Source organism: Mustela erminea, chromosome 5 (genome assembly GCF_009829155.1).
Source record: "Mustela erminea isolate mMusErm1 chromosome 5, mMusErm1.Pri, whole genome shotgun sequence".
In the NCBI taxonomy this organism is placed as follows: Eukaryota; Metazoa; Chordata; class Mammalia; order Carnivora; family Mustelidae; genus Mustela; species Mustela erminea.
The window spans coordinates 71,866,677-71,892,708 of record NC_045618.1 but is presented as its reverse complement, the minus strand read 5'-3'; the positions used below and the strand labels follow the sequence as shown (position 1 = coordinate 71,892,708).

The window sequence follows — 26,032 nt, the reverse complement described above, 5'->3', positions numbered from 1 at the left end:
ATGCACAAGGTCTCTGTAGAGACAGGACACAATATTTACAATGAGACTATTGTGGATTTGTGAGCTGTTTCCTGAGATCCTGGGAAGGGAGATGAGCATGTGAGCATAGCCGTTAAGGGCACTCCCTCAAGAATCATGCTCCGGATTCAAAGCCTGCTGTGGCCACTCTCTAAGTCTATAACCCTGAGCCCTTGGGTTTCTTCATATGCAAATTGGATTTCCTAACAGCACGGTAGTGACAGGTTTGTTGCAGATCAAATGAGGTGATCCGTGTGTGCGCGCGCACACGTGCACACACATGCACATGCACGTGCAAACTCAAGAGACCGGCAGGAGGATGCTGTATCCGCATGGAACCTGCCCTTTCCCACCAGTGGCTCCTTGCAGCCTTGTTGAGCACATCCCGTGTGCGGTGCAGGTTCTCATTAGGGAGCGTGCGGCTTGGGAGGACAAATCTCATGACTTGCTGCTTTACTCATATCAGCAGGGCTTCCGATGGCGACATTCCTGGCTCTGAACATGAGCCCAGGAGAGGCAGGTAAGAGGGCAGCCAGCCAGACTGCTCCTTGGCTTAATCCTTCCTCTCTTCCATGAAGGACAAAGTCTGTTTTGTTCCTCCAACTGTTCGTCTAATGTTCTTTACATACGGCCCTTCCCCAAGACTCTCCTCTTTTTCTCTCTGTCTCTCATACACACACATACACACACTCATGCACACACACACACATGCAGCAGCTGAACTTGGAAAGGAAGTTATTGATTTAAAATGGTAACAGAAAAACTCAGGGAAAAAAAAATCATATGTGAGCAGCATTTTTCTTAATTTTATTCTCAAAATAAAAATGTGTAGATTGGGGTGCCGGGGTGGCTCAGTGGGTTAAAGCCTCTGTCTTCAGCTCAGGCCATGATCCCAGGGCCCTGGGATCGAGTCCTACATTGGGGAGCCTGCTTCCTCCTCTGTCTCTCTGCCTGCCTCTCTGCCTACTTGTGATCTCTGTCTGTCAAGTAAATAAATAAAATCTTTTTTTAAAAAAAGTGTAGATTAAGAATATTCTACTTGGCCCTTATCTTTCCTCACTCACAAAAATTAACACAACATGAATTAAAGATTTCAATGTAAGACCTGAAACCACGACACTAGAAGAGAACATAGGAATAAAGCCCCTTGACATGAGTCTTCGTGATGTTTTTTGATTTGATACCTAAAGCACAAGCAACAAAATGAAAATATAAGCTGGTGTGACTACATCAAACTAAAAAACCTCTGCCCAGCGAAAGAAACTATCCATAAGGTGAAAAGACAACCTACAGAAGGGGAAAAAATATTTGCAAACCGTATATCTGATAAGGGGGTATTATCCAAAATATACTCATCTGTGGAATTTAAGAAACCAAACAGATGCACATAGGGGAAGAGAAGGAAAGTAAGATGAAAATTGAGAGGGAGCCAAATCATAAGAGACTCCTAACTGTAGAAAACAAACTGAGGGTCACTGGAGGGGAGTGGTGGGGGGATGGTTAATCGGGTGATGGGCATTAAGGAGGGCACATGATGTAATGAGCACTGCAACTGACGAGTCACTGAACTCTACCTCTGAAACTAATATAAAAATTTTTTTAAGTTTTAAAAAATAAAAATAAAAATCAATATTGCTGAAAAAGAATTCTTAAAACTCAATAGAAACAAAACAAAACAAAAAAACCCAAACCAACCAAACAAACAAAAAACTAAAAATGGGCAAAGGACCTAAATAGACATTTTTCTGAGGAAGACACCCAGATGACCAACAGACACTTGAAAAGGGGCTCGACATGAGTAATCATTAGGGAAATGCAAATCAAAACCACCATCTATATATTCTCGTGCCTACTAGCATGGCCATCATCAAAAGGACAGATAGTAAGAAATGTGTTGCGGATGTGGCGAAAAGGGCCCTGCTAGTGGGACTCTAAATTGTACAGCCACTATGGAAAACAGAATGGAGAACCCGCAGACATTTAATTTATTTTTTATTTTTATTTTTTTTTAAGATTTTATTTATTTATTTGAGAGAGAGTAAGAATGAGAGGGGGAGAAGGTCAGGGGAAGAAGCAGACGCCCCATGGAGCTGGAAGTTCCATGTGGGACTCGATCCGGGGACTCCAGGATCATGACCTGAGCCGAAGGCAGTCACTTAACCCACTGAGTCACCCAGCTCCCCCCCGCCCCCGCAGACATTTTAAAATGGCGCTCCCCTGTGGTCCAGCTGCTCCTCCTCTAGGAATATATCCAAAGGAAACAAAGACACGAACTCAAAAAGAAATCTGCACCTCATATTTATAGCAGCATAAGTCATAATCATGAAGATGTGGAAACTACTTAGGTGCCTGTCCATCGACAGATGAACGGATAAAAAAGTCGTCTGTGTGTTTCTGTACAGTGGACTATCCCTCAGTCCTAAAAAACAAACCTTAACATTTGTGACAACGTGGATGGAACTTGAAATTATTATTCTGAGTGAAATAAGTCAGAGAAAGATAAAGACTATGATCTCACTTATATGTGGAATCTAAAAAAACCAAAAAAACAAAAAAAACCAATAAAACTCAGAAAGAAAGATGGGACTTCTGGTTATCGGAGGCAGGGGTAGGGATGGGGAAGGGGAGGAACGTGACCAAAAGATACAAACTTCCAGCTATAAGTCCTAGGGGTGTCGTGCACAGCACGATGACTAAGGCCATGCCACGAGGAAACATCAATGAAATCCTGAGAATTTTCATCACAAGGAGAACATTTTTTTTCTTCTTTCTTTTCTCCTTTTTTTATTACATAGATATGACGTGATGGATGTTAGCCGAACCTACTGTGCTAATCATTTCACAGTACATGTAAATCAAACCGTTGTGTTGGACCCCTTAAAATTATACAATAATATGTGTCTGGTACTTCTCAATAAAACAGGGAAAAATAATAACTCTGCTTGGGGCCGACCCACAAATATATTTGCGCTGGAAACAGAGCAGGCAGCTGTGATTCAATCCAGTTGGCCTGGATTGTCCCGAGCTGCTCGGGCCACACAGCCCGACCAAGTCACCGACAAAGCCCTGTCCATGTGGACGGGAGGAGTCATGACTCGGACTTCAGAGCCAGCCAGGCCCGTAAGAACCCTGTGAGCTTGGACAAGGAGAGGAACCTTTCTGAAGCTGCCTCCGTAGCTGTTAATTAGGGTGGATGTGGCCTCCTTGGAAGGCAGTCTTGAGGACCACTGACTGAATACTTGGCAGAGGGTCTGCATGGTGGGCACTTGTGAGGGGGGTAGGCACGTCATCGTCATCGTGTGGAGCAGGTTCAGGACCAGGAATCGAAAGGCAGGCAGCCTAGGAACATGGAAGGGAAACAAGCTTGCTGGGTGATCTTGCTCGAGTCACTTCCCCAGGCTGTGAGATGAAAGTGAAGAAAGTTAGAGCAGGTGTTCATCATGGACCCCACAAGCCTTGCCAAACTCTCCTTCGTTCTGCTCAGGCAGCTGCTGTCAGAATGCTGGGTGAAATCCAGTGCAGGAGACACCGTCCCCAGCAAGTTACCCAGCCTTACTCAGCCAACACCCAGGATGACAGCAACAGGCCGCGTTCAGCAATAGACGGGAGTCAGAGCACCCACGTCCTCTCAGAGAGACCGTCATCCACATGGGCTCCTTCAGACACTTCTCACCACCCAGCAGGACCCTGTTTTCAAGCAAAACGTTCATCGTGCTCAGCATCTAACCCACGTACAAGTGGACCCCCTGTGGTAGAGCTGGGGGTGGCATGCCCAGGTCCCTGCCCATGTAGCTTCCCTGTCACCTCTCACGGACCCTTCAACGAGGTCTTGTAGCTCCAGCCAGTCTTTCCACAGATGAGAGAGGAATGGTCCAGAAAGGATGAGAGACTTGCCCTTGGGCCCACAGCCAATATCCTAGTCCCCTGGCTCCCATTCCGGAAGAGTCAGTCATGGAGATGATTTTCTCTTTGCTCTACATACATATGTTTTTCAGAGTGTCTGGGATCACTCCAAAAGGGGATGGATAGGATGGAGAACAGGAGTTCAGAAACACCAAGAGTCTTCCACTTCTAGAACTTTAATTCTGTCTTTGTCCACAGGAGCTGGATTATTCCGTTGATCCGGAATCCCTGCCTCCGCTTCGGAACCCCGACATCCTCGTGGGCGAGAATGATCTCACGGCCCTCAGCTATCTCCACGAGCCCGCGGTGCTCCACAATCTCAGAGTCCGCTTCGCAGAATCCAAACTCATTTACACCTACAGTGGTAAGGAGAGCAATTCTAAGAGAGCAGCCGTGACCAGAAACACCGTGCTTGCTGTCTAGGGTGTCCCGAGTACATTTTATATCATGTTTACATTAGAAATGTCGAATTCTGCCAAAAGGTACACTTGGACCTAGACATTTGCCCAGATTTTTGTCTGACAAGCACAGACATTTGATCTTCAAGAGTCTGTTGTAAACAGAAGTGTCTACAGGTGGGGAGAATCTTGTGCAAGACTTAAGATCAGACTCCCAAGAAAGCTGTAACTGGATAAAGCTTGTGTTTGAGTTTCTTACTGGATTTAATACATTTATGACTTACTCTGGGCAATGATGTTATCATTATATTTACATTGAGAATTGCAAGAGCTTTCAGTTTTAGGGCAGTCCCATCTGTCATCTCCTCCAACCCTGACAGTCACCCAGAAATGTGGGTGGCATCCACAGGGACCTGAGATCCAGAGCGTTATGTGACCTGCCCCAAGTCACAGGGCACACTTAATAACTGGCAGAGCTGGGCTTGCTCCTAAGAACCTGGAAAAGCAAGTGACAGTAAAATCCCAGCACTGCATCGGGCATCTTTCCCCAGGAATCATTTTGGTGGCCATGAATCCTTACAAGCAGTTGCCGATCTACGGAGATGCCATCATCCACGCCTACAGCGGGCAGAACATGGGCGATATGGACCCACATATATTTGCCGTGGCTGAAGAGGCATACAAGCAGATGGCCAGGTAGCCTCCTGCTGGGTGGGGCTCCCTTCTTCTGGACCAGCACCCCGCCCTCGTGTATGCTGAGCCCTCACTGTGGAGGGGGACCCTCTGGCACTGGTCTTGTTAAAGGGGACTGTGGTAGAATGGACTACCTATAACCCAGTAGCAAATGACTGCCTGCGTAACCTGTCTAGACCAGGTTTCCTGGTTTTTCTTCTTCCAGGGAGTCAAAAGTCAAACCTATCAATCTGGGAATGTCAGATGCTTCGCTTGTGGTGTGTTTGGTTGGAGGAATGTTGATTTCTCCACTGTGAGATGTGCAAACCTTTTCCCTCCTATCTGGGCCAGCAAAATCTTACGATAGAGGAGCACAGGTTTTAGCTGTGGGAGATGTAGAGCTTTAGCCTCATTTTGCCACCTGTGTTCTGTGTGGCCCTGTGGAGTTTTCGTTTTGCTGGCGAACATTTATTAAAAGCCTCCCGTGGAGCAGGTCCCGTGCACTCATTCTCGTACACCATCGAGGGTCCCCTCAGAGTGGCCTGCAATGGGGACACCTGGGCAACAAGCTGAGGTTTGGGGGTCACCCGCCCAAGGCCACCAGCAAGCAGAGCTGGGATGTGTGCTCGGGGTTTCTGACTCCACGCGTAATGTCTTTTGGCTTCTGGCTTCGATGTCCTCATCTGTAAAGTATGAAGAATAGAAACACCTTCCTATCTTTGTAGACCCTTTTGTGGTTCTCAAAAGAACTTTCCAGGCAGTGATCTCCTTTAAGTCTGGCAATGCCCCTGTGAAGTGCATCGAGCTTTGCCCTGGTGAACACAAACCTGAGGCACAGGGCCTGGACCTGCTAACCATTTACCACATAATCCCGGGCACAGCCTCTCCACTCCCCTAGCCTTATTGTCTTTATCTGTGAACCAGACACTCCGAGGGCACCCATTTGTGGTTCATGGCTTATAATCAGGGGGAAGAATGGTGGCGTGAACAAGGTAGAGTGTGTGGTCCTCTCCTGCAGAAAAGGCTGATGGGCTGATGGACGGTCTGGGACTAGTATGCCACCTCTACCAGCCGTCAGGGACCCAATGCCTTCCAGATCTTCAGTCCCTGGAGTAAGACTTCCCTCCTGAGGGCACACTAATACTTAGCTGTCTCCTCCATACTCTGTGTGACAAAGCGTCAGAGGGGAAGTGTGTGCCCCTCCTGTTTATGGAGGGAAGCCCCACAAAACCCCTCTGCTCACAGCTCACAGGACCTACTCCCATGACCATGCCTAGTGACAAGCAGAGCTGGGTTATATAGTCTTCCATATGGGCAGCGGTGTGCCCACTAAAAGTTGGGACATAGTCTCTAACAAGGAAGAAAAGGATGAATGTTGAGTAGAGATTTAACAATTAATGACCAACTACTTTGGTCTCTGATATAGCAAGATTCCTTCCAGTTACAAAACACCTATGGTACTGGGATTGTCCTGCTCCCTGTAGATCTCTGTGATGGAAGTTCATGTAGTTCACAGAGTTCACAGAGATGTAGGTCTCTGTGATGGAAGTTCATGTAGTTCACAGAGTTCACAGAGATGTAGGTCTCTGTGATGGAAGTTCATGGCTCCCAGCCTGATGGGTCAGGGATGCTCCTGGGTATCAGCAGTCTGAGCTCATGGGAGCTATAGGGCTGAACCAGGGTCAAGATCAAAGACCCCATTTTCTCTCGAGGGCTTCCTGTAACAGTACTGAACATAAGGTAGTTTTATGTTGTACTTGCTGATACTAAACTGGCACTCAGAAGAGCCTGGCTTTAAAACTCCCTCCCTGTTCTACCTGGCCAAGGGATAATGGGGCTGTCTGTCACTCACTTCCTCAGAGGCTTGCTTTTTTGGGCAGGAACACTATCTCTGAGGTCCTCCCAGTGTTTACAGGGAGGCTGCATACTCTGTGTCCTGAGTCAAGTCATTTTACCTTTCTGAACCCCTATTGTACTCTTCTGTAAAATGGGTATATGTGGCATAGACTTTTTTCCAAGGCTTAAATGAGAATCCTTATAAAGCATTTGTGCAGTGTGTAGTGTATCAGCAATGCTGGATACCTAGACCAGCATGATAGGAAGATTTCTATCATCATCTTACGATATGAAAAGTTGAATGCATTTTTTTAAGATCTCTAAAATATGTAGGACACATTGGTTTACTGAGCATGTATGTTCCCAAGCATATTTTGAATAGTTGCTCTCCAAAATAATGTCTTTAAATGTCTTATGTTTATGTGGGGATACACAGAGAGGAGTTGACCTGGGCCCAAGACAACTGTCTTCAGAGGCCTGCTTGCAAAGCTGGCCCAGGGCTAGCCTAAATGAGCTTGGATTTTAGGAAGTTTCCCACCCAGCCTAATTGATGAGAGTGACTCACTGTACGTGGATTGTTTGCGTAAATGATGGAGCTCATGCTGAGCTCCCGCTCTCCTTCTCAGCATCTTGAATTTTGGTATGTGCTCGGCTGAGGATGCCTATGTGACCAGCCCCTGCTGAAAACCCTGGGCCCCGACTCTCTGAAGAGCTTCCCTGGTGGACAGCACTTCCATGGGTTGTCATAACTCACTGCTGAAAGATTTAAGTGTTCATGCAGGGCTTCCTCTGGATTTGTTGCCCTGTGCCCTTTCCATGTGCAGATTTACTTTGTATTCTTCACTCTAAGTCTTAGCCATAAGGATGGCTATGCGCTGCACCCTGTGAGTCCTCTAGCAGATCACTGACATAGGAGTGGTCTGGGGGACCCTCAGCATGGGGGACAGAGCAGGAAACAGCTGTGTGTTCAGCTTGATCCCATAGAAAAAGAGACTAAAAGGAAATTCACTGGAGTATTAAAAACAGTTAGAGTGATGAAACAGAGTTTGCCTTCTTTCCACTTGTCTGCATTTTTTCTTCCTGAGTATATATTGCCTTTTTAATAGGAAGAAATGAGCATTTTTAAAAATCCTTTTATTTGCTTCAGAAACAATAAAAATCAGTCAATAATTGTAAGTGGGGAGTCAGGTGCCGGGAAGACTGTGTCCGCTCGCTACGCCATGAGGTATTTTGCCACCGTCAGCAAGTCCAGCAGTAACACCCACGTGGAGGATAAGGTTCTGGCGTCAAACCCCATAACAGAGGTATGCAGCTGGCGGGGGGTGGGGAGCAGGGTCACAGGGGACAGTGTGTGATGGAAAGGTGGGTTGGTTTGTGTATGTGTTTTCATGGCTAACTCAAGCCCTCCCCTTTAAAGACAATGGAAGTGAGGGCAGGAAAGTGCACCAACTTTCACGAGCTGATTGGTAAATATTCAGGAATTATTTTGCAAGCCAACTGTTAAACCTTTGGTAGTTTGACATCAGTCATGGTGGGAATATATGCACCTTACAAATTGGCAAATGCTACATATCAAGACCCTTCCTTCTCCCCTGCCGAGAGCTAATCCATTCACACAATGCTAAGGAGGGCAGAGGTGTGGGCAAGGCCAGCCATGCAGGCACTCAGGAAGAAGGAGCCTGCCCTCAAGGGAGAAGGGGCGTCTGAAAGGCTCAGGGGATGTCCAAAGACCAATTCTGGCTGCTTTGCAAAATGGGAAAAGGATTGACTTCAATTTATTTGGAAGCACAGCAAAACAATTAAGGCCATTAGATTCTTAGACATCCTCTCTCTGTCTTCTTAAATCAGAATTATGAATACATATTTATCAGACCATGTATTTTGTTCAAGCCATTGTGTCAGATAATACAGGAGGTGATGGAAAAGTATAAGACCCAGTCCCCAAGTCTTAAGACTTCTCTAACATAAACATACTTTAAAGTTAAGTGGAAACATAGATCACAATCTAAGAGAGCAGTAGTAAAGTTGTCCAGAGGCACTGCCCAGTGGATGAATTTATGTGATTATTTGTTTAGGATCGATCTTGCCCAGTAGATGGCAAGCTCCAGAGAGGCAGGACCCTGTCCACTTGGCTCACCTTTGCCACCCAAGCACGTGGCCCATAGGGACTCAGTAGATGTGTCATCAGAAAGCATGATGACCTGGGCAGGAGGATTAGTTTGTGTGCATGAGAAGAGTATTCCAGATGGAGAGTGCTCAGGGACGGGGGAAGGGATGGGTAGAGGAGAAACAGAATTCAAGAGCAGAAGTAAAAAGCAAAAGCCTTGCCCAGAGCGTGGAAAGGATGAGAGAGCACAGTTTTTTGGTTGAGTGGAAGGTCTGAGTAGGGAAGTGATGAGATAAGAATAGAAACCAAGTTGAAGGACGTGTTCTTTGAATCGAGCATCTGTAATATTCAGAGCGTGGATGTGTCGAGGCACTTTATGTTGTCTTAGGTCATCCTCCCCACTCTGCAAGATGCAGATTATTCCCACACTACAGATAAAGAAACTGAGCCTTGGCGAGATGAAATAATGCTAGAGATGTTCTAGCATTATACAGATAGCGGAGAAGGAGCCTGGGGCCATGTAACACCAGAGCCCGTGGTCCAGCTGATCCTGCCCAGTGTCTCAGCAGGAGAGGAGAGCTCTGAACAGCCGAGGACACGTCCTGCTCCCCACGAGCTTTGCACTGCTTTCCTCCTCTTCCCCTAGTCCCTCCGCCCCAACCTCCCTCTGCTAGTCAGACCCCTCCCCAGCACGCAGGACTGGATTTATTGAAACTGCTCCAATAGTGCGGATGCAAAGACCTTTGTAACGTTATTGAGGGACCTGTGTTCTGCAGGCGGTGGGAAACGCCAAGACGACCCGCAACGACAACAGCAGTCGGTTTGGGAAATACACAGAGATCAGCTTTGACGAGAGGAATCAGATTATAGGAGCCAACATGAGGACGTACCTGCTGGAGAAATCCAGAGTCGTCTTTCAGGTAAGGATACAAACAGCCGTTAAATATCCTTTTTCCCAACTTTCAGAGCACGGTTCGCACTTACATACTCATTAGACCACCTGTATTGCTCTGTGACTTGAAGAATCGAATTTCCTATCTTTCATCTGCCTTTTGGCTTTTTTTCTTTCTGCCTTTTTTTTTCTTTAAGATTTTATTTATTTGATAGAGATCACAAGTAGGCAGAGAGAGAGAGAGAGAGAGAGAGAGAGAGAGGAGAAAGCAGGCTCCCTGCCAAGCAGAGAGCCGGATGCGGGGGTGGGGGTGGGTGGGCGGGTCCATCCCAGGACCCTGGGATCATGACATGAGCCAAAGGCAAAGGCTTTAACACACTGAGCCACCCAGGCGCCCCTTCTTTCTGCTTCTTAAAAACAAAAAATAATTGACAGATGGATGCAATATCAGTGGAGTGATATGAATCCACCGAAGGGAATAATTTTGGATCCTTCGAGTTTCACAAACAAGTTCATCTTTTCAGAACACAAAAACTTCTTGAAACAGACAAAGCTGTTTAGACCAGCTTTCCTGACCAAGAAGGGAATGGGCTTACAGTTAGTGGGGGTGTTTAAGAGAAAGGCTTTTCTGTCAGTAAAATGGAGAAAAGTCCATAATTTTGGTCCAAGAGAGTAACAGTAAGCGTGGTATTTATTACAAGGAGTATCTTAAAAATTTCAACTGGTACAGGAGCGCCTGGGTGGCTCAGTGGGTTAAAGCCTCTGCCTTCGGCCGGGTCATAATCCCGGGGTCCTGGGATCGACCCCTGTATTGGGCTCTCTGCTCGGCGGGGAGCCTGCTTCCTCCTCTCTCTCTCTGCCTGACTCTCTGCCTACTTGTGATCTCTTGTCTGTCAAATAAATAAATATAAAAAAAAAATTTCAACTGGTTCAAATTACATTATTCTCATTTCACAGGGTGTTTTCACTTAATAACATTTTTTCTGGGGTCCTTATCTGGAAGGTGGTCTTGAGCCAGCAGAGGGGGAACAGGTTGGGTCACAGTGCTACTGACCAAAGTAAAAAAAAACGGGTAGATTGTCAGTGTCCCTAAGAGCAGAATTGTCAATCCAGGTTAGCCATCTAAGATCCCTCCATTAAGAGCCTCATATTTTTACTTGTAAAGAGCTGGTGTAATTTCAAGACTTTCCTTTATTTTACAGTCGGAAAATGAACGAAATTACCACATTTTTTATCAGCTTTGTGCATCTGCCCAGCAGTCGGAATTTAAACATCTTAAATTGGGTACGTGTTATATAATGCATGGACATGTCTCTCTTTTATATAGGGACTTAAATTCCAGGTTGATTTCTTTTTCTTTCTCTCTCTCTCTCTTTTTTTTTTTTTAAAGATTCTCTTTATTTGAGAGAGAGAAAGAGAGTGAGCACAAGTAGGGGGAGTGGCAGGCAGAGGAAGAGGGAGAAGCAGACTCCCTGCTGAGCAGGAGCCAGATAGAGGGTTTGATCCCAAGGCCCTGGGATCATAATTTGAGCCAAAGGCTGACGATTAACCGACTGAGCCACCCAGGTGCCCCAAGTTTGCTTTCTTCTTATAGTAATATCATTTAAAAAATACTCTGTCCAAAACAGGCCCTTGGGTTTTAGGGGTAGAATTGATGCATCTAACTAAGATGATGGGTTGAGGGGCAGGGTAGGTCCAGGAGAGGAGACCTTTAAACTCCAGGGTTTTTTCCCAAAGCTCATGGGTGATGATGGTCATCTAGCTAGAGTCACGTGAATAAGATCTCCTGACCCCTGGGACTTGGTGTTTTCAAATCCCTAAACTTTTCTTTATCTGAACTTCCTCGGATGGTTATTTTCCAATATGCATGACATATTTCCCTGTCTTCTGAGACAGAGTGTCTCTGTCATCATTTGACTTGATGACTCATTATTCATCATGATGGGTCATTATTGTTTGTCGTTCCAACTAATCAAACCACAGGGACAGCAGAACTCTTTGTCCTGTCTCGCAAACAGCTCGACTGCTGTGCTGTCACAGCTCTCTTCCCTTGGTTGCTTGTGCTGGGTTGGTGGATAGAATTGTGCGGTGTGTGGGAGTTGAACGCACACACTCTGATCTTGGAGAAGTTGCTTGCACTTGTAAAGAAGCTAAAGTTCCTTAGATTTTGTATGAAGGTAACTCCCATGCCTTCTGCAGAACAGGATGTGAATAGTGAATTTGGAAGAGCTGTCAGTAGGCCCACCTACTGTTGAGGTATTAGCTGTGCGTGTGGTTAATCTCTTGACCGTGGTGCTGGTTCTGTTAGGGCGTACATATATCAAAACTCACCAAAGTCTACATCTTAACCATGGACAGTTTATTCTGTGGTGGGTAATCCTCAGTAAAGCTATTTAGTAGAGTGAGATACGGGAGCAAAACCCAGGAGCTTTGTGGTCAGACAGGCCCCTGTTCAGACTCTTGCCCTCCCCTTGGCTCTGGCGCCTTCAGCAACACACTTCACTTCCCTGGACTTGGCTTCTGCATCTGTCACATAGACTCCCACAGAATTAATGGAGTGATGTGAGTCAAGTGCTTATTCTAGTGTATTATGTGTGAGCTTTCTGTCTTGCTTCTGTGTCACAAATTTCTGTGTCACACACGTAACCATCTTTTGGTTGCAGGGAGTGCAGAAGAATTTAACTACACAAGAATGGGAGGCAGCACAGTCATCGAGGGCGTGAATGACAGGGCAGACATGGTGGAGACGCGGAAGACCTTCACGCTGCTGGGTAAGTGGAAATACCCTAGCCAACGTTTGGCCATTTTCTCTTTAAAACAACAAGAACAACAACAAGAACAACAAAAAACAAAATGAAAGGCCAGGATGCCCAGAAGGTGTGTGTTCTGAAGACTCCTAATAAATTCTAATCTTAGGATGAGCCGATCAGGATATATTTGATGCCAAGTGGACAAGACTGGTGCTTTTCCCTTAAAAGATGTAGATATTGATGCGTTCACCTGCAGTGGGGCTGGTTTGCAGTGAGCAGTGGGGGCTGTCTGCCCAGGGGGTGCTCTTAAGCTCCTTGGGGCTGACTTCAGAGGAGACTGGTGCTCAGACTGGGGTGGGGTCACGTTGACCCTACCTGGCCCAATAAAATAGCAGACACTTACATGGAACTTACCAGGCATCCCAAGCACTTCATTACCTGTACTAGCTTGCTCAATTTACAAGCACTTTATGAGGTAGACACTAGTATTTCCCCCATTTTAGAGTAAGGGGACGGAGAAGACTCACTTCTTTTTTTTGAGAGAGAGAGAGAGTTTGAGAGAGCATAAACAGGAGGTTGCGGGGTTGGTGGGGAGCAGAGGGAGAGGAGAATTCCAAGCAGACTGCCTGCTGAGCGTGGAGCCTGACACAGGGCTCCCCAGTCGTGACCTGAGATCATGACCTGAGCTGAAATCAAGAGTCAGGCGCTCAACCAACTGAGCCACCCTGGCACCCTTCTTACCACAATTTTATACAGAAAACAAAATTTTGCATTGCTTGGTCTTTCTTCCCCTTGCTTTTCCCACATGGAGCTCACATTTGGGAAGTGTCTACCTAATGGCGTTGATGAAAATGATCATTTACTTTCCTATAGTGTATTAGTGTAGACACTAACACATTACTGTCAGTCAAAGCTTTGGATCAGTGTGAGACCACAGACTATTTTTACTTCTTATAGAAAATATTTGTTTCACCAAGTTATTTTCATTGCTGTGGTTTTGGTGACTATATTTAAATGTAAAAGGCAAAGAATTTGAGGTTAAATATATCAGAGTAATAGGCAACATTACCCTTAAGGGTAATTGAGAATGAAACATTTGGGTAGTTGAGAAAGAAAACTGGTTGATTTCCTAAGCAGAATTATCATCTGATTCTGCCCCTTCCAAAATTGCTTGTTTTTTTTTTTCTTTCTTTTCTCTTGTTTGTTTGCTTTCTTTCTTCCTTCCTTTCTTTTTTTGAATAGGCTCCACGGTGGGTCTCAAGCCCAATGCAGGGCTAAAACTCATGACCCTGAGATCAACACCTGAGCCGAGATCAAGGATAGGATGCTTAACTGACTGAACCACCCAGATGCCCCCCACCCCGCCCTTCCAAACCCCTTTAAGGAGAAGGGCAAGTTAAATAGTGTATCATAATGAGATAAGCACTTTTGGTACTGATTACCATTTTCTTAAAGTAGTTGAAGTCATTACTGTATCTATAATGTACTCTCCTGAGAAATAATACCATGTATTACTTCTGGTAGGCAGCCTAGCTCTGGTGGGCCCTGGTGGGCCCTTGGTCCACATGCCCTGTCCTCCTGCCCATCTCTCCCCTTCCGACACTCCCTCCTGCCTCTATAATATTTCACCTCACGCAAAAATTATACAAGAGAAATAGAGTAGGCTTTGAGGTCAAATAAACACGACTTAAAACCTAATTGGCAGGACTCTAAGGAGGTTGCCCTTTCTGAGACTCAGCTTCCTGATCTGTAGAATGGCCATATTCCTTACCCACAGGGCTCCCATAATAACTGGTAAGGAAATGTGTGTGCGAGCCCCTGGTACCAGACTGGGCACGTAGTAGGTGCTTGCTCAGTATGACGGCCTGCCCTCAGTCTCTATTCCCTATTGTTCAAGCCCTAGCCATCCTTTGAGCAAAACCATCCCCTTTTCCATGAAACCTTTCTTAATCCTGCCAGAGCAGCAGCAGCAATTTTTTTCATGGTCTCACGCAAATTAGATTATTCTCACAGATGTCCACAGCAGCCGGGCCAGGACTAAGTGTGAGGCAGGAGAGGTGACTAGGGCATGAACTTGAAGGAGGAATTCAGGCATTCACTCTCAGGGTGGCACAAATGTAGGGTTGTCCCCAGGCACCTGGCTTGCTTCCCCTGGCCCAGCCTTGCACCCCTGGCCTAGAGTTTTGACAAAGCCCCCCAAAGTTTTGTGGGGAAGTAGAGTAAAACAGTCTACTGTCTCTTGTGGCTATTAGTGGTGTTGGCTGCCCACTGTGGTGTGTGAAGTGGCAGGGGTGGAAAGGGGTTGGGGCCTGCTCCCCTCTCCTTCCCTTAGTGGGCAGAATGCCAGGGATATGAAGGAATCTGCCCTGCTTACTTTCAATGAAGTCTGTTACCTCAAGATGCTAGCCCAGTGAACTCGCCTCTGATGGCCTTTGTCTTGGCCATTCAATCTCGCAATTTAGTACTAAATAATCTATCGTCATGTATTTGCTCCAATATGTTTTTTTTGTTTATCCTAAGATCAGCCTCTGGCCTTCCAGAGCTCAGTTATTTTCTCTGGGCATCAGTTTCCCCATTTGATTACTGGGACAGTAATGAAAATACTCAGTTGTTCCAATCATCTTTTGCTGTTTCCCCAAATCTTAATGGCCTAAAATGATGGATCATTATTATTTGGGGTGATTCTGGGATGACTGGGCTCAGCTGGATGCTTGTCAGTTGGGGACTACTCTTTGACAGTAGTAGAGACCCCATCCTCTCTGAGGGCTTGTTTTCTCACATGGACTGGTACGGTTACAAGCACCAGGGACTGGACAGGCATCTCTCTCTCCACACAGACTTCCTCACAGCACACTGGTCTCAGGGTAAATGGTGTGTACCATGTTGTAGCTCCCTTCTCCCAGAGCGAGTTACAGTAGGCTTAGGTGGGATGTGTAAGATTTTTTATGAACCAGCTTCAGAAGTAAGGCCACGTCACTACCGCCATGTGATAATGGTCAAAAACTCAGACTCATACATAACCCATGGTGAGGGAACTGCACAGGGCATGAACTCTAGGAGGGTGGTGCCCTGGGGACCATCTTTGAAGAGGCCCTCCATAGCTATTAGGGATGTGGTAAGGATTAGGAGATAATGTCTAAAGCAGTTTAGGGTGGCACCTGGGTGACTCAGTCGGTTGAGCAGCTGACTCTTGATTTCCATTCAGGTCATGGTCTCAGGGTCCCAGAACTGAGGCCCACGTCAGGCTCCGTGCTCAGTAGGAGCATCTACCTTGGGCTCAAGTCATGATCCCAGGCTCCCGGGATCGAGTCCCACATCGGGCCTCCTGGTCCTTGGGGAGCCTGCTTCTTCTCCCTCTGCCTGTTGCTCCCCTTGCTTGTGCTCTCTCTTTTTCTCTGTCAAATAAATTACTAGAATCTTCAAAAATAAATAAATGAAAATATAAAAATTAAAATTAAAAAAAATAGTTCAAGGAACTTGTGAACCAAAAAGGGGGGGAAAAAAAACCACAATAAAAATAAAGGAAGTGCAACACATAGAATAAATGAGAGCTGATTTGCCCAGGAACCTAACATGAAATGGTGATTTGGGTATGAATTTTTGCATTACACTTACAGCAGCGATGGCAAAAGGGGAAACCTAGTGGGCTGTCAAATTCACATATTGTGTCGTTGCTGGTCAAACTGTCAAGAATGGCGAACCAGAGGCCCTCTGGGGGCCGCTGCACACTCCCGTGCCAGCTCTCAGCAATGATGGTACTAGAGTGTCTTGAAAGAATTCAGGTGCTTATCCTACTAGTGATGAAGTCAGGGAAGAGATGCAGTATTCCTAATTTGGACATTTGTTTTTTCAGGTTTCAAGGAGGATTTTCAGATGGACATTTTTAAGATCCTAGCGGCCATCCTACATCTGGGCAACGTGCAGATCACAGCGGTGGGCCACGAGAGGTCTTCTGTCAGTGTAAGCGCTGCTTTGTTTCCCCTTCCTGTGGTCAGAGGGTCACCAGCAGAGTGTCTCATGGTTACTCCGCTTCTGCATTTTAGCACCAGGCACACTGGGCCCGCCGGACAGACCAGTTGTCAGGAGCAAGGAAGCAAGGGTCCGTGGGTAGCCGCCCCTTCAACAGTAGAGGAGAAGATGTGTTCTCTCTGTGGTTTTCTTTAATTCAGTAAATATTTACTAAGTACCGGCTACGTGCCAAGCCCTGTTGCAGGCTTTGGAGAAACAGCAATGAACAAAACCAAACCAGAAGCTCTTCGTGGGGCTTACGGTCTGGGGGTAGGAAGTGGAAGAGAGGAGACACGCTCACTGGTTACAGGCTTGGTGGTGGCCATGAGCAGGGAGAAAGAAGCAGAGTCGAGGATACAGAGGGGCTGTGCCTCTTGTGTAGAGCACTCAGTAAAAGCCTCATGGGTATGGGGGCAGTGGGCAGAGACCTAAAGATGAGAAAGTGAACTGTGCCTGTACTGGAGGAAAGAACATTCAAGGGAGAGGGGACAGCGGTGCAGAGACCCTCAGGCAGGAGCTGTTACTTGACAAATTCATATCCAAAGAGGAATGAATAAAAGCAGTGGTGGTTTCTGAGGCCAGAGAATGTGGCGGGGGGTGGGCAGGGGAGAGGGTGAGGTCATATAGGGCCCTCAGAGCACTGGGTATTTGGAGCAGAAAGGACACCCCCCCCCGACACCTGCCCACATGAAGCCCCAGGGGGGCGGACTCTCCTCTAGAAATATATTCCCATGTCAGTTCTGTGATTTCTTGATTTAACGAACACAGGGTAAGTGTCTATGTGGGCCACTTTGACAAATTATGAAAAGTGACCCTTAGTAGGGGTATGTCTTTGGTTCTTCTCATGAAAATCTGCATAAAGGAGAAAATAGCACACAATGAAAAATGCTTCTATGAACTGCAAGGTCGCCTGACCTTTTAAGCTTTGTATATACATGTCTATCTTGTCAACTCCGAAGGCCGTGACAAAATACCGCAGGCTGGGTGGCTGCCACAACAGAAGTTTTTCCTCTCCCAGTCCTAGAGGCTGGAAGTCCAAGATCAGGGTGCAGCATGGGTGAGCTCTTTGTGCAGTCGCTCTTCCTGCTGGCAGACAGCCCCATGCTTGCGGGGTCCTCATGGCAGAGAGAGGGACACAGAGGGCTCTGGTCTCTTCCTCTTCTTAGAAGGGCACTAATCCTATCATGAGGGCCCCACCCCTCATGACCTCATCTGAAGCTAATCACCCCCGAAAGGCCCCACTCCAAATACCATCACATTGGAGGCTAGGGCTTCAACATACAAATTTTGGGAGGAAGTGGTCAATTCATAATATAACAATGTCTATTTTCCAGTCCTCCCTCAAAACACTCAGGGGAACAGCTCATAATTTGGCACATGGTCATTTTTGAGCTCTCTGGTACCTGCTGCGTAGAGGAGAGAGAGCCAAACAGTAGGTGGGATGTGTGGTTTGGGGCTCTAGGCTTCAGTCCTGTTGTCTTGTGACCAGGAAGTAATTCTCCTCCCTCTCCTCAAGCTCTCACACTAAGTGCCCGTCCCATGCCTCCAGTGTCCAGCCCTCACCCAGTCAGTTGGCACAGAACTGGAAGGTTCTGGAAGAGGGGATGGCAGGGCTGGGTAGGAGCCTGGTGTGCATGTGGTGGTGGGCCTCCCTCTGTGCCTTCTCATCGACCTATGATAAATGGGCTTCTGCCCTTGCTCTTCTCAAACTCCATGGACTAAAGATATGATATCTTCCCAACAAATTCCCTTGCACTGATCTCTGTCCCATAAAGTTTGCTATGAAGGTAGTATTTTGGAGGAGGAGTTAAAACTCATAGAATAAAAATCCTTTGTCTATCACCCTGAGGAGACAAAGTCTCTGAAAAAGATGTAGAATCTTCATAGCAAATCACCAGTTCTGTAACTAGTGATCCTATCTTTGGAACATTCATACCATTCATTTGCATCAGAAACTTGAAATGTTGGGCAGACCCAATCTGGAAGAAGCCATCTTTTTAAGAATTCCTGTCCCTCTCCTTTCCGCCTGTAGCAGCACCTGTAGCTCAATGTTTCTGATTCTGATGGTTTAGTTCCTTCTTAGAAGGAAGAAAGCTATGGTTCTACCAGTCTGCTCCCCAGTAGTCAGACAGGTGAATACAAGCTTTGTGTTACTGCGATGTTGGTTGGAAGGGGTGTGGGTGGACAGCAAGGAGGCAGCAGAACTTTCTAGATTGTTTGCTCCTCTGTAACCTGATGCTTTTCAAGCGCAGCCACGTAGTTTTCCCATCGGCCGTGATGACCTCTGAAGATTAGCACACCAAGGAAGTTCCCTTGCCCAAGGGGGATGGTAGTGCTCACTCACAAGGGTCACATCCCCTTGTCAGGTGACAAGGACTCCTTGTCCATGCTGGCTCAAGACAGACGGGAACAGACCTTTCCTTGTCTCTGACCAGCGGAGCAGCTGGGACAAAAGCAAGATTCACTTTATGGGTCCAGGAAAAGCCTTGCACACATTCCTCCTGTCCACTGGGAAGCCAGCTCGGTTAAGGGAGCCCCATTGTCAGGTTCTCTCATGATGACATCTAGGTACCTCGGGGCTGGACACCCCCCCCCCCACGCAAACCCTGACCACACAGGTAGGGACACGTGGTCTGGGCATGTTGCCAAGGGAAGAGAGGGGCCTTGAGGCCGTGTCCGCATGCCCAGGAAGGGGAGGATTGCTTCCGTGGCGTGGCTCACTGTGGACGCTCTTTGGCCAGAATGACAACCTGGGTGGGACGAGGCCCCTGACTGCCTGGTGTCATCCCAACCATACCTTGATGCTGTAGCCCTGTAGCCCTCCTGCTGTCCTCCCAGGCCTGCCTGGCTGGCTGGGCCCGGTCATTCTCATGCCAGCTCATCCTTGTCCCTGGCACAGGCCCAGGTGGAGGCCCCAGAGCCCCGGCCGGGTGGGCTGGTGCTGGGTTCGATGGCCAGACGGCCCTGATGGGGCTTGTGCTTGTGTTTGAAGGAGGAGGACAGGCACCTGAAGGTGTTCTGCGAGCTCCTGGGCCTGGAGAGGGCCAAAGTTGCCCAGTGGCTCTGCAGTCGCAGAATCGTCACAACCTCCGAGACAGTGGTGAAGCCCATGACCAGGCCCCAGGCAGTCACCGCTAGGGACGCACTGGCCAAGAAGATCTACGCTCACCTGTTCGACTTCATTGTGGAGAGAATTAACCAAGCGTTGCAGTTTTCAGGCAAGCAGCACACTTTTATTGGTGTTTTGGACATTTATGGGTAAGATTCTCTTCTGTGAGCCTGTCTTTCCTCATTTAAATGTCAAATGGCCATTATTTTTAGATCGTTTTGTTCCGGTTTCTTTTTTTGTGTTTCACATGATCAGAAGAGTGGTGTTCTCTACGTTTGCAAGCGTGGATGTTAAGTACAGCCCCCTGGGCTGTGGTGTGTTTCACTTAGAGCATATGACGTAAATGCCGAATTACCAGCAGCCAGCAGCCAGAGCTCACGGCCTGCTGACCACGGTGCTGGCTGATCACTGTGCACTTGCTCCCCGACTTCTCAGACAGAGGGGAAACAACCGAGGCTTGCAGGCCGAAACGGGTCCTGGGTGTCTCTGCTGGTGGGAGAGCCCATGTCAGTTTCCCCTTGGAGGTCCCGAGGAGGGCGGAGCCCTGACACACCTTTCTGGTAGCAAAGGGCGTGGGGACCGTCCCAGAGGTCCCGCACCTTGCCCAGGCTGCCAGGGTCCAAGGCAGACTCAAAGCCGGGCATCTGAGCCACCAGCCTTGTACACCTCGGAGCTTCCTTCCATTCTCAGACCGGCCCTGCTCCAGCTGTTCTCAGACCGTTGGGGGCCGCATTCCCACCACACTGGGGTTGCTCTTCCTACTCTTTGCCCTATCCTCCTTTTCTAAATCCAGGGCCAGACGCAGGCCCAAGAGGCCTGTAGAATCCTTAGAGCGTTAGTGAGGACAGGCCAGCATGGAGGCGAGCTCTGAGGGCCGGAGGGCTCGGGCTTTTTGTTTGTGGTAACTGGCCTCAAACCCCCAACCCCTCCCTCGCCCCTCCCAGGGCGGGTCCCGGTTTCTCAGTGAGGGAGAGGGCCAGTCATTCCATTGAGGGCACCGCAGAGGGCCCTCCCCCCTGGCTTGGGGAGTGTTCCCTCTTACCCTCTGAGCTCCTCCCCATAGAGAGAAGAGAACCGGCTCAGGGCGCCCCCACGGAGGCCTGCTGGGGGACGGAGGGAGCAGATGGGCTGTGAGGACGCTGTGGAACTTTTACCCCAGTGCGGAGACTGGGCTTTCCCATAGCTGTACTATGTGAGGCCGTGCCTCCGGGGAGGTGCTTTGTTTGATTTAGAGTCTGAGTTAATGCATGTGACTCCCAATTAATAGCGTGTGTCAACAGTTCTAATACACTGATCCATTACAGGGATAGTCTAGTGAATGATTTACCTTGTCTTGTGCTAAAAAGAGGATGAGTGGCCATAGACTCTCAGTAGACTTAAAAAGAAACAGTCTTGTTTAACAATGTTTTCTTTTATTGTGGAAGAATTAGGGGATTGCTGTAGCATTCTCTTCTTTTCTGTGCTTTTAAATGTCTTAAAAATAAATAGTCCTTTAAGGGTAGTTGATTCCATTCATCCCACACATGTTTAAGTGCCAGGCATGTGAGGGGTGTGATTGGGGAGCAGAATAGGCACATGGCCCCTGCCCTCTTGGAACTTAAATTTTAGTGGAGAAGGCAGGCGGGTAATTAGAGATTGGGAAGCTTCTTGGGATGGGAATGAGCAGCTAAGCTGGTGGGTGGGCCGGAGGTCCGCAGGGGCTGGGGGAGAGGAGGGCAGCTGAGGACAAGCGGCAGGGAGCGAGGGCCGTGGCGGGCAGGAGGACGATGAACGGAGCCTGCAGACCCCTGCGATAAGGAATCTTATCTTATCTTAAGGTTTTGGTTATGTGAACAAACCTGAGGCAGTAACTAAATTTATAAGGACTTTGGTCTTAGCCTAAATTTTTAACATTAAAATCCACTTCGGAGATAATACAAGTAGCATGCTTGCTGCCACCTGTGAATTAAGGGTCCACTCTAAAAACACAAGCTCCCCTCTGAGGGGCAGTGCTGCCGCAGGGGCGGACCCTGTCCCGCCTTTCCCCGTGCGCCGCCACCGAGTCCCTGCTGCTCAGGCACGCCAGGTCCTTGTTCAGGCCCTTGCTCAGGCACGCCAGGCAGCGTTTGAGAGAACTGAGCTCAGTCTGATCTGGAAATACAGCAGCCTCAAAGGACAAGTGGCCAGCACTGAAAGTGATGACTGCCGAAGCTGGGAGCCTTGAGGTTTCTGCTCAGAGCAGCACGCAGAGTTGAGGCTCCCCAGCCCGTCAGGGTCTACATGCTATGGACCCAGAGTGGGCAAGTTCAGAGGCTGGGGCTCGGGACCCTGGGAGGGAGTGCAGCAGCTCCGGATGTGTGGCTCTGAGGAAGTCACAAGACCCCTCCAAGCCTCGGTTTCTGCCTCCGTAAGCTGGGGTCTCCCTCACGGGGTCATTAGGAAGATCAAATGGCATCTTTAGAACCATGAGTACCACTCACACGTGAAGTGGTCTCATAGCCCATGTGCTTCTGGCATTTCAGGTCACAGATTCGGGTCTTTCCATGGGTTTTGAACTTCAGATCTGAGGGCCCATTTTTGAGAGAGGGAGTGTGTAAAAGGACAAGGCGATAATCACTGGTATTTGATATTCCACTCCCGCTCTAGAAAGCCTCGCCTTTGGCCCTGGCTGTGAGCTGTGGGGCACCACGAGGCCCTTTGGACTCTCCCCTGGCCCAAACTGCGTGGGCTCTGCTCCTGCTTTGTGTCACCCTAGAACTGTCTAGAGCCCAGTCCAGGCCCTTGCCCTGCCCTGGAATTCTAACATGAGACAGCCTGGCTCAGTCAAGTGCCACTCTCAGGTAATCTGTGGCTGGAGCTGGCAGGAACCACTCAGAATTAGAGGATTAACTGAGGCCTGGGGTCAAATGATGCATCTGGCACCCCTTGGTGCTGTTGGCCTCTGGCCCTCAAGTGTGATGGTGGTGGTGGTGGGGGGGGGGTGTCCTGCTGTTCCTGACCTAGGGCTGTGTTAGGGTCAAGTGAGATCTTGAGCATCCACCCCAAGCCCCTGGGGCACTCAGCTTCCTCCTGGCAGGAGCAGTCTCGTGGCTGCGGTCAGAAGGCCTTGCTGTGCTCTGCTCAGCCAACACCACGTCTTCCAGAGTGAGAGGAGAATTCACATACGAGTCCAGATTTCCAGCTCCTCTTGGAAATCAAGCGGTCTCCCATTCAGACCTGTGTGCTGATCATGGTCCCTCTGCTGAGATGGAGGCTGAAAGGCTCCCTGCAGTGTAAGCTCCCTCTGGTGTGGTCTCCAGTCCACTTCCCGTTTCTGTCCCTGCTCGCCTCCTTCAAGGTCTTGACTTTGCAACTCTGGACACAAGTGTTTCAAGTCTGAAAAACCTGATGAGGTGTGCTGGGCTCTGGGCTCTTAGACGACCTTGCCTTTGTCCTCCAAGAACTGAATCCAGGCCTTGGGGAGGCAGAACTGTGCCTTCAACAGAATGGGAAGACAGGAAAACAGCCTTGCCTTTCCCTGAAAGCACAGCTGTCATCGTCAGGCAAGCTCACGGCTGAGTCTGATAAGAGCTGTGTGACCTCAAGCACGCTTCCTAACCTCTCAGAGCCTTAGTCCCTCACCAACAAAGAGGGTAATGGAGTCTGGGTGCTGTTGTGTGAAGCAAATCATAGAGCCGATCAGCACCAGCCTGCCTCAGGGCAGGTGTTTTGTACACACCAGAATCCTTCCCCCACGGCCTGGAAATGATTTATCAACTGCTGGGATAGTAAAACCAGAAGCTTTGGGGGCATATTTAAAACTGGCCGAAAGCAGCAAACTTTTAAACTGTGAAGTTTGTCAAAAAAGTACTTACCTAAAAACAGATGCATATGCTCTGCAAGTATGTTTTAACTTGTTTAAACCATATTTCAGTTTTGAAACCTTTGATGTGAACAGCTTTGAACAGTTTTGCATCAATTATGCTAATGAGAAGCTGCAACAGCAGTTTAACCTGGTAAGTGACTTTTCTGCCTTGTTCTTCTTCTTCTTCTTTTTTTTTTTTTTAATTTTAAAGGTTTTATTTATTTATTTGACAGACAGAGGTCACAAGTAGGCAGAGAGGCAGGCAGAGAGAAGCAGGCTCCGTGCTGAGCAGAGAGCCTAATGCAGGCCTCAATCCCAGGATTCTGGGATCATGACCTGAGCTGAAGGCAGAGGCTTTAACCCACTGAGCCAGCCAGGCGCCCCTGACTTTTCTGCCTTCTTGAAACTAGTGCTCTCAGCCCTTCCTATCCACCGGTTCTCAGATCCCCCACGCAGTGCAGGAGCCCCATGCCAGCTCACAGCACCACCATGTGGCCACATCCTGAAATTACACCTTCCCAGTCTATTCCTCGTATTCTAGCCCCCTGGCCAGCTGCTTGGCCACAGTCCATCACTACCCCAGCTTGTTCACAGACCCTCTGTGCAGCCGGACCAAATGATTGAGTTTCCTGAAGGCCCCACGGCCTTGCAAGCCTCTGTGCCATAACCCACTGGCTCCTGTCACTTCCCCATCCCTTCTTCTTCACCTGGAAAATTCTTGCTTGTCTTTTGAAATTCAGCTTCTCCTAAAACATTCCTGAAGAAAAAAAAAAAATAGTGTGACATCATGGAGAGCATGGACGTTTATTCAAAGGGAACTGGGTTTGAATCTCTGCTCTCCCACCTTCTTCCTCTGGGACCTTATGCTCAGAGCCTCAGTTTCCTCTTTGGGAAAAATGGTCACTGGTACCTGCCGGTCTGATATTGTTGTGAGGACTAGGCCTAACACTGAATCACACCCAGTAAATGTTTCTTTTCTTTCCTTTTCCTCACTTTGGAATTAATCCATGTATAACATTAAATTTCATCCCATTGCAAATGTACGTTATGTACGTAATCTCAAGGATTCCCTGGAAGTTTAGCATTTAATAACTATGAGTAAAGTTTATTCCTAGTAGATAGGCTTCATCACGCCCTTGAAGTCACCCCATCATCCTTTGCATTCCTCTCGGCCCCATCTCTGCTGTACTCTCTGGCCTCTAAGAGAGCCATGTTTCTCAACCTCCCATTGGGCTTCCCAGCTGACACAGGGATTCTTCTGTGGGAGGCTTTCTCCTCGCTGCCCCTCCCCTCTTGCCCCCTGCAGCCGGGATGAGCCTGGGCCAGTCCTCCGGGAAGCCTCCCTCATACCCGTATGGCCTGAACAAGTAGTGAACGGAGCTCTCCATGTTGTTGGCCTCTCACACCGGCCCCACGGCCAGCATTCTCAGGCAGGCTGGCTCCCACCCAGCCAGAGAGGCTGCACCTGTCTTGGCTGGCGGCAGTGCTGTGAGCAGGGAGGAGTTGCAGGACCACTTTGGGGTCGTGGGGTCCCACTCAGACCAGGTTGGAGGGTCACATTAGGAACTCTGCAGCATCGGTCATGGGTAAGGACGGTGGCCTGCACCTCAGGGTCTTCCCTAAACATTGCGAACCAGTCAGGTCTCTGTGTTTCCCAAGTGCTTATGACCTGGACTTTTAAAGCACTCTTTAATGTTCTGTTTTGTTTTCTCTATTAACTTCTGGATTTCCAGCATGTCTTTAAACTTGAACAAGAAGAATACATGAAGGAAGATATCCCTTGGACTCTGATAGATTTTTATGACAACCAACCAGTTATTGACCTGATCGAAGCCAAAATGGGTATTTTGGAGTTACTGGATGAAGAATGCTTGGTAACTTAAAAAAATTTTTTGTTTAACTTCTGCGTAGTGACAAATAAGAATATTACAAACTGGGTTTGTGTGTGTGTGTGTGTGTGTGTGTGTGCGTGTGTGTGTGTGTATGTAAATTCCTGATGTCTTACCCAACTGGTTGGACATTAATGCTGGGATAGTAGTCCATGGCAGGAACCCCAGAGAGCCAGCTGAGCCTTCTACCCTCACCATGTATAGGGCTATACACTATTATACAAGACACTATTGGGCTATACATGCATAACCTCTCAGGTCATGTCCACCAAGGAGGAGCTCTTTAAGGCTGTCCAAGGCGTATTTAGAATGGATGTGAAAATAGCAGGTGACCTCACACCAGTTGTTAATGACTAATAAGAATTGAATTTTCTTTTATTTCCTCATTCCTGTGAATCATCATTGGGAGGGGTAGCTGAAAAATCAACACCATACAATTCAAGAGAAGAGGCCTCTAGTTCTCCTGTTGTTATTTCCCTGTAGGAAGAGTACATTTACGGTGGGCCAGCCTAGCAGTGGCTCTTGTGGGACCACAGGGACAAATAATCCCCAGGACAGTACTCATTTTTTGGCTTAAAGAATGTGTTGTGGGGTGTTGTATGTAAGTGATGAATCACTGAATTCTAC

General features: G+C 48.0%; 1 protein-coding gene across 1 annotated transcript in view; it reads left to right on the top strand.

The window, feature by feature from the left end:
* MYO5C (myosin VC) overlaps positions 1-26,032 on the top strand; it is a 93,177-nt gene that overhangs the window by 12,826 nt on the left and 54,319 nt on the right. The window contains exons 3-12 of the mRNA XM_032343752.1: positions 4,120-4,285; positions 4,871-5,015; positions 7,975-8,131; positions 9,711-9,854; positions 11,029-11,110; positions 12,490-12,597; positions 16,430-16,536; positions 19,577-19,842; positions 23,586-23,667; positions 25,250-25,390. Coding sequence (XP_032199643.1) covers positions 4,120-4,285; positions 4,871-5,015; positions 7,975-8,131; positions 9,711-9,854; positions 11,029-11,110; positions 12,490-12,597; positions 16,430-16,536; positions 19,577-19,842; positions 23,586-23,667; positions 25,250-25,390 — 1,398 coding nt within the window. The remainder of the gene's footprint in view (positions 1-4,119; positions 4,286-4,870; positions 5,016-7,974; positions 8,132-9,710; positions 9,855-11,028; positions 11,111-12,489; positions 12,598-16,429; positions 16,537-19,576; positions 19,843-23,585; positions 23,668-25,249; positions 25,391-26,032) is intronic.